Source organism: Myiozetetes cayanensis, unplaced genomic scaffold, assembly GCF_022539395.1.
Source record: "Myiozetetes cayanensis isolate MyiCay16 unplaced genomic scaffold, myiCay2020 scf30, whole genome shotgun sequence".
Classification (NCBI taxonomy): Eukaryota; Metazoa; Chordata; class Aves; order Passeriformes; family Tyrannidae; genus Myiozetetes; species Myiozetetes cayanensis.
Genome location: NW_026087522.1, coordinates 4,587,016 through 4,603,158, shown reverse-complemented (window position 1 = coordinate 4,603,158; position 16,143 = coordinate 4,587,016). Strand labels below are relative to the sequence as shown.

The 16,143-nt window shown below is 52.3% G+C and overlaps 1 protein-coding gene across 2 annotated transcripts in view; it reads right to left on the bottom strand.

The window, feature by feature from the left end:
* Nucleotides 1–16,143, bottom strand: part of CALN1 (calneuron 1) — a 159,040-nt gene that overhangs the window by 133,165 nt on the left and 9,732 nt on the right. For both annotated transcript variants that reach the window (XM_050325666.1, XM_050325667.1), the window contains exon 2: nt 5,748–5,952. In XM_050325666.1, coding sequence (XP_050181623.1) covers nt 5,748–5,879 — 132 coding nt within the window. In that variant the 5' untranslated portion in view covers nt 5,880–5,952. The remainder of the gene's footprint in view (nt 1–5,747; nt 5,953–16,143) is intronic.

Here is a 16,143-nt window from a genome sequence, read left to right as displayed (position 1 = left end):
AGGGAGCTGCTCAGCAAAGCCACAGCCACAGAGGCAGGGCAAGGTCCTCGTTTTGTTGGGGATTCGGAGCGAACGCACCGTGAATCGGCAGCAATAAATTCGGTGTCCAAGGGGAGGCAGGGCAAGCCAGGGGATGGTTTTAGAAGAGGCTGGTGCCTTCAAAATATCCCTTGTATCTAAAAGTAAGGCCTGTGGGGTCAAACTTAGAGGTCCCTCAGATAAGAAAGGCCTCGATTGGCTTTAAAGGGCTTTGCTCTACCCTCTGGAATGAAACCTCGGGGAGGGCCATTGAAGCAGGAGGGCTGCAATCATCCCCACAGTGCTGGGGAGGGGGCTCTGTCCAGTCCAATCTTCAGTGTCCTGAGAAACAGCCTCTCCCCCCCTCCCTGGGGAGCATTTCACAGCCTAATAGGCTCTCACGAGTGGGATAAGTTTTTCAACTTCCAGCCTTCGTTTTTAGGATTGCTTCATTTCAGCCCATTATTTCTGATGAAACACTTTGTGGAAGGCACACAATTGCTCCCTAGCCTGGGTTTTCATGTTTTAGTGATGGCTAATTATTCCAGGAGAAACTTTTATTTTTACTTCTTTCATCCAGCTCCTTTTCGCTCTGGCTGCTTTATCCTGAAGTTTAATTAGCGCATTTCCGAGCGGAATATCGAGATTAAATCACCGCTGAGCGAGCTCTGCTCCAGGATTTATGATCACTGAGCACAGCTTTTATTGGACCTGTCAACTCAGCCCACTGATTTATTGATCAATGGGGTTTTTTTGGGCCTGGAACGAGCCAGTTTGGACCACAACGGGCTCAGGGAAACAGGCCAAGATCTCCCAGAGATCCTGCCCTTCCTCCCCACCCTGCAGCGAGGAAGAGGAGGGATGAAGGTGCTGATGATGAGGGTGGGCAGGCCCTGGCACAGGTTGCCCAGAGAAGCTGTGGCTGCCCCTGCCCTGGAAGTGTCCAAGGCCAGGTTGGATGGGGCTTGGAGCAACCTGGGCTGGTGGAAGGTGTCCCTGCCCATGGCAGGGGGTGGGACTGGATGATCTTCAAGGTCCCTTCCAACCTAACCCATTCCAAGCTCCTCCAGACCCCAGGGAGGGTATCACACACCCCAGCAGCAGGTCTGGTCTGCAGCAGCACTGGCAGATTTGCATCTCCAGCCCCACCATCTGCCTGGCTCCAAGGTTTCAGCTCAGCCTATTAGGGAGATTGGGGCTGGCTGCAAACATCAGATGTAGGCACAGGTTTGGCTCCAGTCCATCCCCAAACGCCAAGATTTTGATTTGAGCTCATCTGCAAATGCTGAAAAAGCTTCAGCTTTGCAACAGAGTCCACCCTAGTGGAGCTCACAGAAATGAGACCTTCAGGAAGGCACCAAAAAAAAAAAAAAAACCAACAAGCCCAGAACTCCTTTTAATTGCATTATCTGACCAAAACTAAAGCCAGAGACAAATGTGATCACACCCACAAAAACGTGCATGCTCCCAGCTGGGAGGCCAAACACTTGTGGCTGCTCTGGGGCCAGAGGATGTGCTGTCAAGGGGAAGGTGTGCTGACACCCTTCCCTGCAGGAAGCCTCCCCATCCAGGGAGGTTCCATCTCCCAACAAACCTCAGCAGAAACACACACGTGCAGGAGTTAAAGAACCCCCTGCTCACAAGCAGCCTCCTTTTGCTCTTGTTATTCCTCCAGAGCAGCTCTGACACATCAGGCCACGAAAATGGAGGAGGTTTCGACCCTCTGAGCCCACAAAAACCAGCACAGAGTGTCCACAGGGCAGAGACCCAGAGAACTGCCAATGAATTCCAGCAGCAAGGGCTTTGGGGAGGGAGATGGGGGGGAAGGAGGGGCTTTTTTCTGTGTGTGTGTGTGTGTGTTTTGTTGTGCTCTTCGAAAGATAGCCCTGTAATTTAATGACTCATACGTTCTCCAGCCTTTGTTGCTTTTCATTTTCAACATCTTTAAGCTGTTTGTGGAGAACGGGCTTATTTTTAGACTTCCCATCAGGCAGAGCCATTGGAGCTGGTTCAGGGGGGAAGAGCTCCATTGAGACTTTTGTGTCTGGGGTGTTAATGGGCAAATTTCCTGGCATTTTCTTTCTTCTCCTACTATTTCTTTCTTTTTCCCTACTATTTCTTTCTTTATTCCTACTATTTCTTTTTTTTCCCCCCTGCTATCTTTCTTTGTTCCTACTATTTCTTTCTCTCTTTTTTCCTACTATTTTTCTCTTTTCTCCCACTACTCCACCTGACTCGGGCTCTGGGTGGAGGTTTTCAGGCTGTGCCCTGTGCTGTGAGTGGGGTGTCTCAGGGGCCACCTGAGCAAAAAACCCCCCAGGACCTCTAATCATCTTCCTTCCCTCTTTGTCAAACCTGCAAACCTCAATCCAAGCCCCAGAAAGCCTGTGAAGGATTTCAGCAGGTGGGACAAAGAGGGACAACATCCCACAGCCAGGTGCCAATCCACATGAGAGGTTATTTCTGGTTAATTCAGGCTGTTTTCTTTTTTTTTTTTGAAAAGCAATGTTTTTATTTGAAAGGAAAAAATCACGAATTTGTCCAGAAAATGGACTTTTCAGAAAATGGACAAAACAGAAGATGCTTTTTGAGTCAATTCATAGATGTGGAGGGTTGGTTTATGAAGTCTAACACCTCCTCCTCCCAGTTTGCAGCTTGAAATTCTTTTGGGGGAGCCTTAAAATGAAAATGAGAGGAAATTTCGAAATGAAAATTGGCTCTGTAGCTCTCTAAGCCAGGCCTCTGATTAAAAAAAAAAACCAAACAAACAAAACCCAGTCCTGCCATCCTGCCTGCTTCTCTTTCTTTATTTCTTCTTTTTAATTCTAATTAACTCAATTGACAACAGGAAGGCCTTGAATGAAAACCACACAGGCCCCAACCATCTCTGAGCCTCCAGATGTGAATTCAGATGTGAATTCCTTCCTCCTTCCACCTGCTGCTGGCAGCACCACTGGGCACTGGCTGTGCCCCATCACTGGGGGCACAAAATGAGAGAGAGACACAGGGGTGGGACATGTCAGGATGGTGGATCCAATCCATGCATGAAAATGCCCTTGGGATCATAGAGAGCTGCTGCTGAGCAATCAGGGTACGTCCCATGGACTCTTTGCTTTGCCCTACAGAGGTATTTGGGGTTTACCATCATGTGCCACAGGCAGAGGGACAGGAGGACCCACCTGTGTCCCCCTTGGCCAGCTCCAAGGAGAGCAGGGATGGGACGTGTCCTGGATAAGGACAAGAGGTGGATCTAATCCATACCTGGAAACTCGTGTGGAATCATACAGAGCTGCTGCTGAGCAGTCAGGGCATGTCCTAAGAACTCTACTTTGTCCTACAGGAACATTTGGGTTTACCACTGGGACAGGAGGACCCAAAACCCCACACGTCCCTCGGTGCAGTTCACTCTGCAGTGGCACAAACTGGGTTCAGCCCCACAGCAGCTGCCAAGAAGCACCTTCCACTCCCACCCACAGGAATGGCTCCTTGGCCAGCTCCAAGGAGAGCAGGAATGGGACATGTCCTGGAAAAGGACAAGAGATGGATCCAATCCATCCTTGGAAATGCACATGGGATCGATCACACAGAGCTGCTGCTGAGCCATCAGGGCACGTCCCATGGACTCTTTGCTTTGCCCTTCAGGAACATTTGGGTTTACCACTGGGACAGGAGGACCCACCACCCCACACCCCCTCAGTGCAGTTCACTCTGCAGTGGCACAAACTGGGGTTCAGCCCCCACAGCAGTTGCCAAGAAGCAGCTCCCACACCCAACCCCAAGATCAGCTGCTTGGCCAGCTCCAAGGAGCGTTTTCCAGGACACGTATTTGTAATTTTGCTGAAAGCCTCAGTCCTAATGGATGGTTGGAAATGCTCCACAGCTCTCTGGCTGTCACTTCCCAGGTGTCACAGGCAGGTCAAGCCACTCTGCTTCCATCCTGCTGCCTCCTCCCACCATCATCAGCCTCAAGAGCAGGTTGGGAGCTTCCTGGGTCATGTTTTACATCCTTTCAGGGCTGCACAACCCAAACCAACACGACCATGAGTCCAGTGCAGAGCCCTCTGCTCTGCCCAGTACCAGCCCAGGTCCTCATGGCTGGACAAAGGCCTCAGCATCCTCTGGAGGAGCTGCCACCATCTCCCATCACTTATTTCCATGCAAGATACTGCACCTCCTTCCATTTCCCAACACCCCTTAAATTATGGAATCATAGAACCGTGGAATGGTTTGGGTTGGAAGGGTTAAAACTCATCTCATCCCATCCTGCCATGGGCAGGGACACCTTCCACCAGCCCAGGTTGCTCCAAGCCCCGTCCAGCCTGGCCTTGGACACTTCCAGGGATCCAGGGACAGCCACAGCTTCTCTGGGCAACCTGTGCCAGGGCCTGCCCGCCCTCACAGGGAAGAATTCCTTCCCAAAATCCCACCTAGCCCTGCCTGCTCCCTCAAATCCAGGAGGTCGTTTTGCCGCGTCCAAAACCTCCCGGGAGCCGCGGGGAAGGCGCGAGCGGAGCTCGGGGACAGACCCCACGGGCTGGGGCACCACGAGCCCTGGGGAAGCAGGTGGGGAGATCCCAGCCAGCCCTGCTGGGCTCCCACACACCAAGGCCCTGGGGAGAACAGCTCTCCAAGGCTTTGCTGAGCTGAGCTCTCCTCCAGAGGACGGAAGGGCCTGAGGACAAAGGTGCCAGGGCCGGAGGGTGGGCGGTGTCAGTAGAGGAGTTTGGTCTATTATTTGTCATGCCAGATGCCCCAGCACTGGATCCACAAACCCCAGCCATCAGCTGGGAGCACCTGTCAAAGGAGTTGAGTAATTTTCCAGTTTCTGGGTAGAATAACTGGAGACAATACGGCTGATTTAATCAGGAAGTGCTTAGTTCCAGAAATGGAGTGGCTTAAAAGTAAATCTCCCTGTATTTTTTTTTTTTTAAATAAAAGCCTTTCTTGCTTTAGATTTAACCCAGAAAAATACTCCTCAGAACATGCATTGCAGTGCAGGTTTAGCCAAGTTCATGGAGAGAAGGAGATAAACACTCTGTCCTCCTGCATGTCCACAGGAGACGAATTCCCCATCTAGAAAACCCAATAAAAATGTAATTCTTTTATAACAACTGCATTCCCTGTATATTGTTTCTCTGAGAAAAAAAGCATTAGTGACTTTGAAGTCCTCCAATGCCATCAAGAACATGTTTTTTTCTCCCAAAGTGTCTCAAAAGTAGCAGAAAATATGAAAAAATTAATGACTGCTAACAGCTGAAACAGATGGTCTGCTGCGAGTCCCCACAGCCTCATGCAACTGTGAGTCAAGCCATTTTTCAAAATGGTGAAGAAAAAAGAAGGAATAATAATTAAAAAAATCAATTTCCAAGAGTGCCAGGCTTCCAAAATTCCACTCGGACTTCCCAGAGGAGAGCCAGCAAAGAGAGGAGAGGCTGCTTTGGACCCACGGTGGGTTGGGGTGGTTTGGACCCTCAGCCCCAGAGTGTTCTTACCCTGGTGTCATGTGCCCGTAGATGGTGTGGGTATGTCTGTGCTCAGTCCCTGTGAGGTTTTCCTCCAGGATTTTAACTCCAAATCCTTTTTCTTTTTGCTGTGAGATTCCCAACACGTTCCCAGCCCCACCACCGCCATCCCCAGCACCCACCCTTGGGAACTGGCACCCCCCTCCCCCTCCCACCCCTGTGCAGGCAACCCCCGCCGGGGAGGGGGATCTGAGAGGAGAAAAGCACTTGCCAGGAGGGAAACTCGGGCTGTCTCATCCTCTGCTGCGGCTCCTCCTTCTTCTTCTCCCCAGGAGACTCGTCCCCTCGGCCACCTTCATGCTTGGGCTGCCCCTCTCCTCGCTCCTCGATCAGCCCCATCAGGAGGGTGAGCTGGCAGGTTCTGGGCGCTGGGTGAGCTCATCATGGGGACATCAAAGCCCGGAGTGTGACTCTGGAAGGGGTGGACAGAAACTTCAGTGCAGGCACGGTCCCGCTTTATCATTTATTTAAAGCCCATCTCTCAATAATTCATGGCAGCCTTTCAGTGAGGAGCAGGACAACAATGGCAGTGCAGCACTGAACAGCCACATCTGGAACAGATGCCGGGCTAGAAATAAAAGCTGGCTTGGCAGGGAATGCGGCAGTGCCATGGGAATGGTGTGCTCTGGGACACGGGGTTTGCAGGGCAGGGTTGGCATCCACAGGCGAAGTGGAGCAGCCAGGGCTGGCTCCAGCTGCAGCCTGGGAGCTGGGAGAGCACAGACCTGCAGCATCCACAGGCATTGGCTGGCAAGGCACCTCCAAACATCCTCATGTGATGCCATGAGCCCAGTGCCATCGATGCCAGGCCGGAGCGCGGCAGCACAGGGTGCCTGCACACCATGTGCCCACCTCCCTCCCGTGGGATAGCTGAGTCACAGGATCTGCCCAACTGGGAGGGACCCCCAAGGATTCTGGAGTCCAACCCTCAGCCCTGCACAGGCCCAGCCCCAAGAGTCACCCCCTGTGCCCCAGAGGATCATCCAAATGCTCCATCCACTGCTCCTGCTGCTCCAGCCCCTTCCCAGCTCCGTTCCCTTCCCTGAACACTCCAGCCTCTCAATGACTTTCTTGTCATGAGGGGCCCAGAACTGGACACAGGACCTGAGGTGCAGCCTCATACTCAAGCTGTGGCCTCAATGTTCAAGCAAGGCAGCAAAACAGGGATCCAAGGAAGAGCCATCCTGGTTAAAACCACCCTGAGCTGCTCAGGACCTTTCCCATGTGGAGCCAGGAGTGCTCACTCTGGGACAGAGGAAGATCAGCAACAACAACCTTAAAAAATATAAATCATCAAAAAGAAGACAGAAGGAAACCCTTTTTAACCTCTACCTAAGACAGACACCTCCTCTGTCTTCACCTGCAGCCCATCCCACACTGCCCCAGAGAGGCTGGGAACACTGAATCATGGAATGTGCTGAGCTGGGAGGGACCCCCAAGGATCCTGGAGTCCAACCCTCAGCCCTGCACAGGCCCAGCCCCAAGAGTCCCCCGCTGTGCCCCAGAGGATCATCCAAATGCTCCATCCACTGCTCCTGCTGCTCCAGCCCCTTCCCAGCTCCGTTCCCTTCCCTGAACACACTCCAGTCCCTCAATTACTTTCTTGTCATGAGGGGCCCAACAGGACCTGAGGTGCAGCCTCATACTCAAGCTGTGGCCTCAATGTTCATGCAAGGCAGCAAAACAGGGATCCAAGGAAGAGCCACCCTGGTTAAAACCACCCTGAGCTGCTCAGGACCTTTCCCATGTGGAGCCAGGAGTGCCCACTCTGGGACAGAGGAAGATCAGCAACAACAACCTTAAAAAATATAAATCATCAAAAAGAAGACAGAAGGAAACCCTTTTTAACCTCTAACCTAAGACAGACACCTCCTCTGTCCTCACCTTCAGCCCATCCCACACTGCCCCAGAGAGGCTGGGAACACTGAATCATGGAATGTGCTGAGCTGGGAGGGACCCCCAAGGATCCTGGAGTCCAACCCTCAGCCCTGCACAGGCCCAGCCCCAAGAGTCCCCCCTGTGCCCCAGAGGATCATCCAAACCCTCCTGCAGCTCTGGCAGCCTTGGGGCTGTGCCCACTGCCCTGGGGAGCCTGTTCAGTGCCAACCACCCTCTGGGGGAAGAACCTTTTGCTGAGATCCACCCTGAGCCTGCCCTGACACAGCTCCAGCCATTCCCTGGGGGCCTGTCACTCTTCCCAAAAGGAATCAGGATGGTGGGTCAACCAGTCCGAGCCATGAAGGGTCCTGGCATGGACACACTGGCTTGTCCTGGCTGCAGCAAAGAAGGAGATGTGTGTCCCTGGCAGTGGGTGACTCTTGGGGCTGGGCCTGTGCAGGGCTCAGGGTTGGACTGGATGCTCCTCAGGGGTCCCTTCCAGCTCAGCACATTCCATGATTTTCTGCCTTCAGTCACCTGCAAAATGAAACGCTCCCAGTCTCCTCACACTCTGAACAGGCACTTTCCCCCTTCCCCTGTGCTGGCCCTGGTGCCCCCAAGTGACCCACATATGCCCCTCGTTACCCTTGCTGTGCCAGCCCCGTGCCAGCCCCGGTCCTGCCGGTGTCCCAGCCGTGCCCTCCCTGTCACCCCCTCCTGCCCATCTGTCACCCACCGTCTGGCTCCTTTCCTTCCAACAGAGAACTCCAAGCAATGATTTATTTGCCTTTTTGTCTGCAATTGCACAGCACCCAGGGCTGACCTCCAAGGTGTATTATTATTATTACTTCTAATTATTATTGCTATTCTCAGCCCTCTGAGAGCACCTTCTTGATACAGGCCTTACTTTTTTGGAGCTCTCTCCTTTATCTCTGTGTTTGGCAACAGCTCCTCCACAGCTGAGCTCGGCTCCTTGGGCAGTACAAACTTACAGATGACTTTCACTGCAGTTTTTCTCCCTAATAAGTGTCTTGCTCCTGTTCTGAGAAGTGAACCTTGCACTTTACCCCTCCAGCCAACCACTTAATGCCAGTGAAAAATTGCCTTTTCTTTATTCCTTGATAATGACTGATCTCCTAGATTGGATAATGAAACAAGTAATGACATTAGAGGCCCATTAATCAGTGGTGAGCAGTGAATAACACAGAGTACAAGGCTGTCAACTGCTCCTGAAGGGCAAGGAAAGGGGAACTGTGGAGAAATGGGGAAAACATTCCAAATCTGGTCCACGTTTCTTTTTTATTACCTGAAAGTGGCCAACAATCAATTCTTTGCATGGGGGACCCAGACTCGTCACAAGTGTCCAGATTAGATACCAGTGCTCAGGAGATTCCCAGCATACTCCAAATCCTGCTGGATTTCACACTCAGCAGGACCTCACTTCAGCTTCTCCCTCCTCCTGGTACAGGAGGTGAAGAAAGAGGGAGGGAACCAGGAGGGCCCTTCCCCACAGTCACGTCAGTGTTGGAGAGGGCAGAACACCGGGAGGACTTTCCCCCCATCAGCTTGTTCTGCCTCGGGCCACGTTTTCCCAGCAGCATTCCCGGGAGGAAAGGGCATGGAATGCTGGAACAAGAGGAGATGGTACAGCAGAGCTCAGAGCTGGCTGTGTGAGCAGAGTCACCCTCAGGGATGGCAGGAGCACAGACACCTCTGTCCGAGCAGGGGCTCATCCCTCAGTCTGCCTCAGAAATGTGGGCCCCTGGGCCCCGTGTCTGCAATCCACACCCACAAACAGCTCTCCCAAGGGGCTGCTCAGCTTTGCTTCACACAACTGGTGACAGCCTCCCTCCAGCTCAGCATCCTGGAATTACTGAGATGGAAAAGCCCTCCCAGCCCATGGAGTCCCCCTTGTGTCCCATCCCCATCCTGTCCCCCAGCCCAGAGCACTGAGAGCCACCTCCAGTCCTTCCTTGGACACCTCCAGGGATGGGGACTCCACCACTACCCTGAGAAGTTGTGTCAGCGCCTGACCACCCTTTCCAGGGAGAAATTCCTCCTGATGTCCCACCTGCCCCTCCCCTAGCACAGCTGAGGCCGTTCCCTCTCCTCCTGGCCCTGTTCCCTGGGAGCAGAGCCCGACCCCCCCCAGCTCCCCCCTCCTGTCAGGGATTGCAGAGCCAGAAGGTCCCCCCTGAGCCTCCTTTTCTCCAGGCTGAGCCCCCCAGCTCCCTCAGCTGCTCCTGCTGCTCCAGCCCCTTCCCAGCTCCGTTCCCTTCCACACTCCAGCCTCTCAATGACTTTCTTGTCATGAGGGGCCCACAACTGGACACAGGACCTGAGGTGCAGCCTCATACTCAAGGTGTGGCCTCAATGTTCATGCAAGGCAGCAAAACAGGGATCCAAGGAAGAGCCATCCTGGTTAAAACCACCCTGAGCTGCTCAGGACCTTTCCCATGTGGAGCCAGGAGTGCTCACTCTGGGACAGAGGAAGATCAGTAACAACAACCTTAAAAAATATAAATCATCAAAAAGAAGACAGAAGGAAACCCTTTTTAACTTCTAACCTAAGACAGACACCTCCTCTGTCCTCACCTTCAGCCCACCCCACACTGCCCCAGAGAGGCTGGGAACACTGAATCATGGAATGTGCTGAGCTGGGAGGGACCCCCAAGGATCCTGGAGTCCAACCCTCAGCCCTGCACAGGCCCAGCCCCAAGAGTCCCCCCCTGTGCCCCAGAGGATCATCCAAAGCCTCCTGCAGCTCTGGCAGCCTTGGGGCTGTGCCCACTGCCCTGGGGAGCCTGTTCAGTGCCAACCACCCTCTGGGGGAAGAACCTTTTGCTGAGATCCACCCTGAGCCTGCCCTGACACAGCTCCAGCCATTCCCTGGGGGCTGTGGCACTGGAATGGTTAACCAGGAATGCACTTGCAGCCCAGCCCCCTTGGCTGGGTGAGCTCTGCAGAGCTCCTGGCCCTGAGTTTCCTTTCCTCCTTTGCTTCCCGCTCTCCCTGCCAAGCGTCAGGATCTGGCCCGTCCCCAGCGCGCTGTGCCAGCACGAGCAGTGACTCACTCGGCAGCTCCTCATCACAACACATTCCTTCAATGGGACTTCGATCTGGATGACACTTGTCTTCCAAATCTGACGCTGGAGAGAGGCAAGAAGTGCATAAACATGAGCTCAAAGCGAGGGGGGGATGGCGGGGTTGGGTCACAGCGGGTGGGGTGAGCGGAGTTATCTTTGCCTCTCCCCCAGCAGAGAATCAGTTTTGTTAATAAGAAGAGAAACGCAGCTCAAAGGGGAAAGAAAGAGAAGTCCTCACATCACTTCTTCCATCAGGCTGACACCTCTTCATCCTGGGGAATTGAACATCTGTTACATAATTCAGAGAACATGTGGTTATTTTCCAGGCTTATTAATAGCCCAAACCCGAAGATTTGAAATGAAAATCAGCAGCTGCTCCAGACTTCACCTCTTGGAGAAGGGGGTGAGGGCAGGTACAATGGCTGGCTGCGGGTCAGGGCTTTCCATCACTCCAAAGCTCCCCGTTACAAGCCAGGAAGGACACGGCTTGGACTGATGCTGAGACATCTGGATTCCCAGATTTTCCTCGGTACTTTTTTCCCTCTCACATCTCGTTTTCCTTCCTAGGGGAGGCGGGGCAGAGTGGAGAGGCTCAGGGGTGTGGGAGAGGGCTGGGAGGAAGGAGGCAGTGCAGCACCACCCCTCCATGCACCAAGCACTGCCCTTCTCAGGGCACCCAGGAACACCCAGGATGTCTGACGTGGCTCACAGACACTTGGATGGAAGGATCATTTTCTTAAATGCCCTCTGAGCTGGAAAACAGGCTGAAGAAATGCACCTGGAGAGAGGGTGGGAAGGTTGGGTGTAGCTCAGTCTGCCCTGCTCCTGGTGGGGATGGAAACATGGAAATATGGAAATACCCCACCATGAGCACTCCTGAAATGCCTTCAGTTCCCTCTGACAGCATTTTCAAGAGGGATTCAGGCTGGGGAACAGCCTGGTCACGGTGAGGCTGTGGGGGAGACAAGCAACTGTAACACTTCTCATTCTCCTGATCCCCTCAGCAGAACCTGAAGTTCAGCTTGACTCAATCCCAAATTCCTCTGTGGCTTGAAGCCAGTGAAGGCAGAACAAGTCTGCCAAAGGGTGGTGGCTGGTGACAACCACTTCGTTTTCTGGCAGTGAATAAAAGCCAAGAAGGTCTGACCAGAAAGGCTGAGTTCACCAGAAACCTCTGGTTTCCACTGGGAGGCAGGTGACCTCCTTTTTAATTGGTTGTATTTTTGCTTATTGGATGTTTTGGGAGTTGGTTGTTTTGGAGTCTTTTTGGTGGTTGTGGGAGTTTTTTGTTTGTTTGTTTTTGTTTTGTTTTGTGGGTTTTGTTGTTTTTGTTTGTTTGCTTTGGTTTTGGTTTTGGTTGGGGTTTTTTCTGTCTTGGGATGTTTGTGGCTTTTGTTTTTTGGGGTTTTGGAAATAACCCCCCTGCCTGGATCACCCAGTGCCCCTTGGAGCCCCTTCTGGCGTTTTAACACTGGGACAAGGAGAAGGTTTAATCAACCCCTGAGTGTCTGAGAGCAGAGCTGGCACCTGAGATTAATTTGGATTTTGGGCTGGGGCATGAAAGTCTGGACTGGGAAGCACCAAACCTGCTCTTTACCAAGCTGAGCTGCTGAGACTTGCTCGTACAAACTGCTGCTTTACTGTCTCAAGTGCCTGAGAGCCCAGTCAGACAGATTTGGAGCAGCAAAGAGCGTGGCCTAAACTCCAGGCTGTCAGAAATCAGGAGCTGCTTTGGCTCCTGTTACGAGAAAAGCTTCAATACTCCCTGGGACAGAGTGCAGAGCTCATAAATCTCATCCCACCGGGAATAAACAGACAGTAAATTGTGGTATTTTTCTTACTATTCAGTTCCAATTATTCCTGCAGTGCAAGGCAGCAGCAGCAGGAGAACACGAGGGAAAGACCCAGCTGGATCTTGAAGGCCAAAATCCTTGGCTCAAGACCTTGCAAATGGAGTAGGGAGATGCCTTCAGCCACCACCTCCCACCCTCTGGGTCGAGGGCTGCAAACTGCAATTTTCACGTGGTCAAGAACCACAAGACCTTGACTGTGCCCTGGGAGAGCTGGGGGAAGGGGGTCACACCTCAGACCTGAGCCTGGGCTGGGTCTGTGGCCCATCCAGGCACCTCCAGCAGCCCTTGGGGGCTTGTTGGCCCCCAGCCCACAGATGGGGATTGCTCAGCTCTCCACTCTGAACTTCCCATGCAAACTAAAATGATCTGCTGGAATAAAATTATTAAGTGACTTGTTAAATTACAAAGGAATTATTAATTCCTCTAAATCTGAAATTGGCAAATTCAAGCTGCTCCAGTTGACCCAAAACTGCTCCCTGACCGAAACCAGGAGGTACCACTTTGGCAGAGGGAAAGAGCTGTCAGCTTGGCCATAATCTGATTGAGATTTTCACTTTTCCTCCCTGTAGCTCCCCCTCCCCAGCTGAAATTTCACTCATTTTTACTTTCTAAGGCAGCATTTCCTGTTTTCCCTGTCCATCAAGCCCCCTTATCTGACCTCGTGGGTCTATAACAATCATTTCTTATCCCTTCTCCTGTAAAGCTTTTCTGGAAGAATTTTGACAAAAATAGTATTTTTCTCTAAATCCACACATGGGATTCTTGCACAGAATCTTCCATTCCAGCTGTTCCTTCTTTGCCTTCCAATATTGTTCCCAAAATCTGCAGGGTCAGTTGGACACAATTCAGTTTATTAGCACAAATGCAGAGCCACAGGATATTAGGGAAGGAGTGTGCTGAGTACCCAAAAGCTCTTGGAAATTTAGAAACAGTCTAATTATGTGTGTTACCCAACAAGGACTTCACACATTGTTCACTGCCTTTAGAAAAGGCAACTGGCAATGCCACAAAAATTAGAAATTGTGAATTTGGAATAATTGACCTCCTGTTCCTATTGTGCCTTTGCCATGTAATGAAAGAAAAACAGGAAAGAGCCTTGCCAAGGTAGGGGCAGGAGAAAAAAAAACCACAACAACACCAAAAATGAAAGAGATTTTTGTTGGCAAGGGCTTGCAAATTATTGCTGCTCCCCTTCACCCAATTTCCTGCGAGGAACTGCAGAGAATTCCCCAGGGGTGCTGCTGGGAGAAGGTGGAAGCACCAGGTTGTCACCTCGGGCACAGCAAGAGGCTCCTGCCCTCAAAGAGCCGACCAGGAACGAAAGCAAGAGCAAGGGAACAACAACAAAAAAACAAAACAAAACAGGGTTTAGGTGAAAATCTGGCAGGTCTGGAGCTGAGCTGAGCTTAGGCAGGTGTTTATGAGGCTGGCTGGAATGCCAAGTGTAGGATGGCAGAGAGTTGCTCTGAGCTCAGAGCTGCAGCCTGTGACGAGCAGGGGGGGTACAACTCAAGAGCTGGGCGTTTGAGGGATGGCCAGGCTCGACTGGAGGGAGCTCAGCAGTTGTTTGAGCTCACAGTGCTCATCTCCAGCTCAGGAGGCCTCTTCAACCACGTCCCCAACATCCTCCTGCTGACCTCGGCAGCAGCATCAGCTCCTGGAGGTTGGGGCTGTGAAGCCGAACTCAACCCCAGCCCACGGCACTGCCACTCGTGCTGGCTCTTCCTCAGCACTTCCTCAGCAGGACAGACTCAGAGAGGGAAGGGCAGGTCAAGAAGGGCTTTGTCAGGGAGTGACAGAGATGGATCTGCTCCCTGGTGGGAAGAACAGAACCAGGGGCCGAGGGTGACACTCCCAAAGAAGTCCTGCGGGGTCTGAACTCAAAGTGCTGGTAACAGTCATTGAAAAGGTGAGAAATTAAGTCCAAGCTCCACCCAAAAAGCTCAGGCAGGAGCAGATGAGCCTGAAAACAAAGCCACAGTGCAGGTCCATCCAGGAGACGGGCTGGGAGCAAAACTACCTCCAACACAGCTCTGAGATCCCTCCAAGGAAATGGCACAAACAGCACGACCTGGGTCTGAGGGCCCAGGGCTGAAATGGGCTCCTGGCCATGGGTGGGACCCAGGTGAGGGTGCTGAGGGCAATGAGTGCCCTCAGGGCTCTGGCAGCACATTTGAGGCTGGAAAAACCCTCCAGGATGATCCAACCTGTGACTGATCCCCACCTTGTCCCCCAGCCCAGAGCACTGAGAGCCACCTCCAGTCCTTCCTTGGACACCTCCAGGGGTGGGAACTCCAAACGTCCCTGGGCAGCCCCTTCCAGTGCCTGCCCACCCTTTCCATGCAGGAATTCCTCCTGCCTCCTGAGTCTGAGTGAGCTGGGGCTGTTACAGCACAAAATTGATGCTGCTGTTGAAATCAGGAGCTGATTTTCCTGGCTCAGGAAAGCAAATGTGAAGATTTAGCAGAACACCCAACTCCCCTCACCTCATGTGCCATCAAGTGAAGTTGCTGCATTTGAATTTACCCGTTGTTCTGAGACAGGGCCTGGCTGGCAGCTCTTGAGTTCTTTAAAACAACTTTTTCTCTGCTTCTGTTGGTTTTCAGCAGCAATTTGAGTCATTACTTAGCAGAAGGTGCTTCATTTCCCTGACTTATCTACATTAAATAAATACCCCATAAAGCACAGGAGGTATATATTAGTCAAAGGTGCTTTCAAACATTCTGGGGCTTTGGTAAACAAAATATGTTGTGTATTTAAACCCTGCAGGTTTACCTCACTGTGCAAAAGTTTTAATTTGATTATACATCTTATTAACTGTGCTCTTGTGTGTCCTCCCCCTTCCTCTCCTGCTCTGCTTCTTTACTTTGAAATAAAAGCCAGTCCTCTCTCACACAGCACTGCAATTTTCATCAAACTTTTTTCCTGCAAGCTGTTAGCAAAACATATTTAAGGCTGACCCCGACAGCCAGACTCATTTTCCTTCAAACATTTCAATTATTGCTTAATTTAGGCCTGCCTGAATAGTCCTGCTGCCTCTAATCTGACCACTGTCACAGCGAGGCAGGAGTGTCTTCAAAAGAAAGGGGGTTTAAAATTCTCATCAGTGCACAAGTGTTGGTGTCAATATTGTGACTTCACTCGATGTTGGTGAGGCTGCACCTCAAATCCTGGGGGCAGATTTGGGCTCCTCAGGACGAGAGAGACACTGAGGGGCTGTGCAGGGAAGGGAATGGAGCTGGGAAGGGGCTGGAGCAGCAGGAGCAGCTGAGGGAGCTGGGGGGGCTCAGCCTGGAGAAAAGGAGGCTCAGGGGGGACCTTCTGGCTCTGCAATCCCTGACAGGAGGGGGGAGCCGGAGGGGGTCGGGCTCTGCTCCCAGGGAACAGGGACAGGAGGAGAGGGAACGGCCTCAGCTGTGCCAGGGGAGGGGCAGGTTGGACATCAGGGAAAAATCCTTCCTGGAAAGCCCTTTCCTGGCACAGCTGCCCAGGGCAGTGGGGAGTCCCCACCCCAGGAGGGGTTTAACAGATTTGTGGATGTGGCACTTGGGGACATCATTAGTGGTGGCCTGGGCAGTGCTGGGGATGGTTGGACTCGATGATCCCAGAGGGCTTTTCCAGCCTAAATGATTCTGTGATTCTGTGATTCAAATACAGTGGATTCCACCTGTGAGTAGTTTTATTGCTCTCTGAAGGTGTGGCTTAGACAGGGAGGGCATCCCTTGGGTTGATGTGGTACCCAGGGGTGCTGCAAAGAGCTGCAATCCTGACTCACACCACGACCCT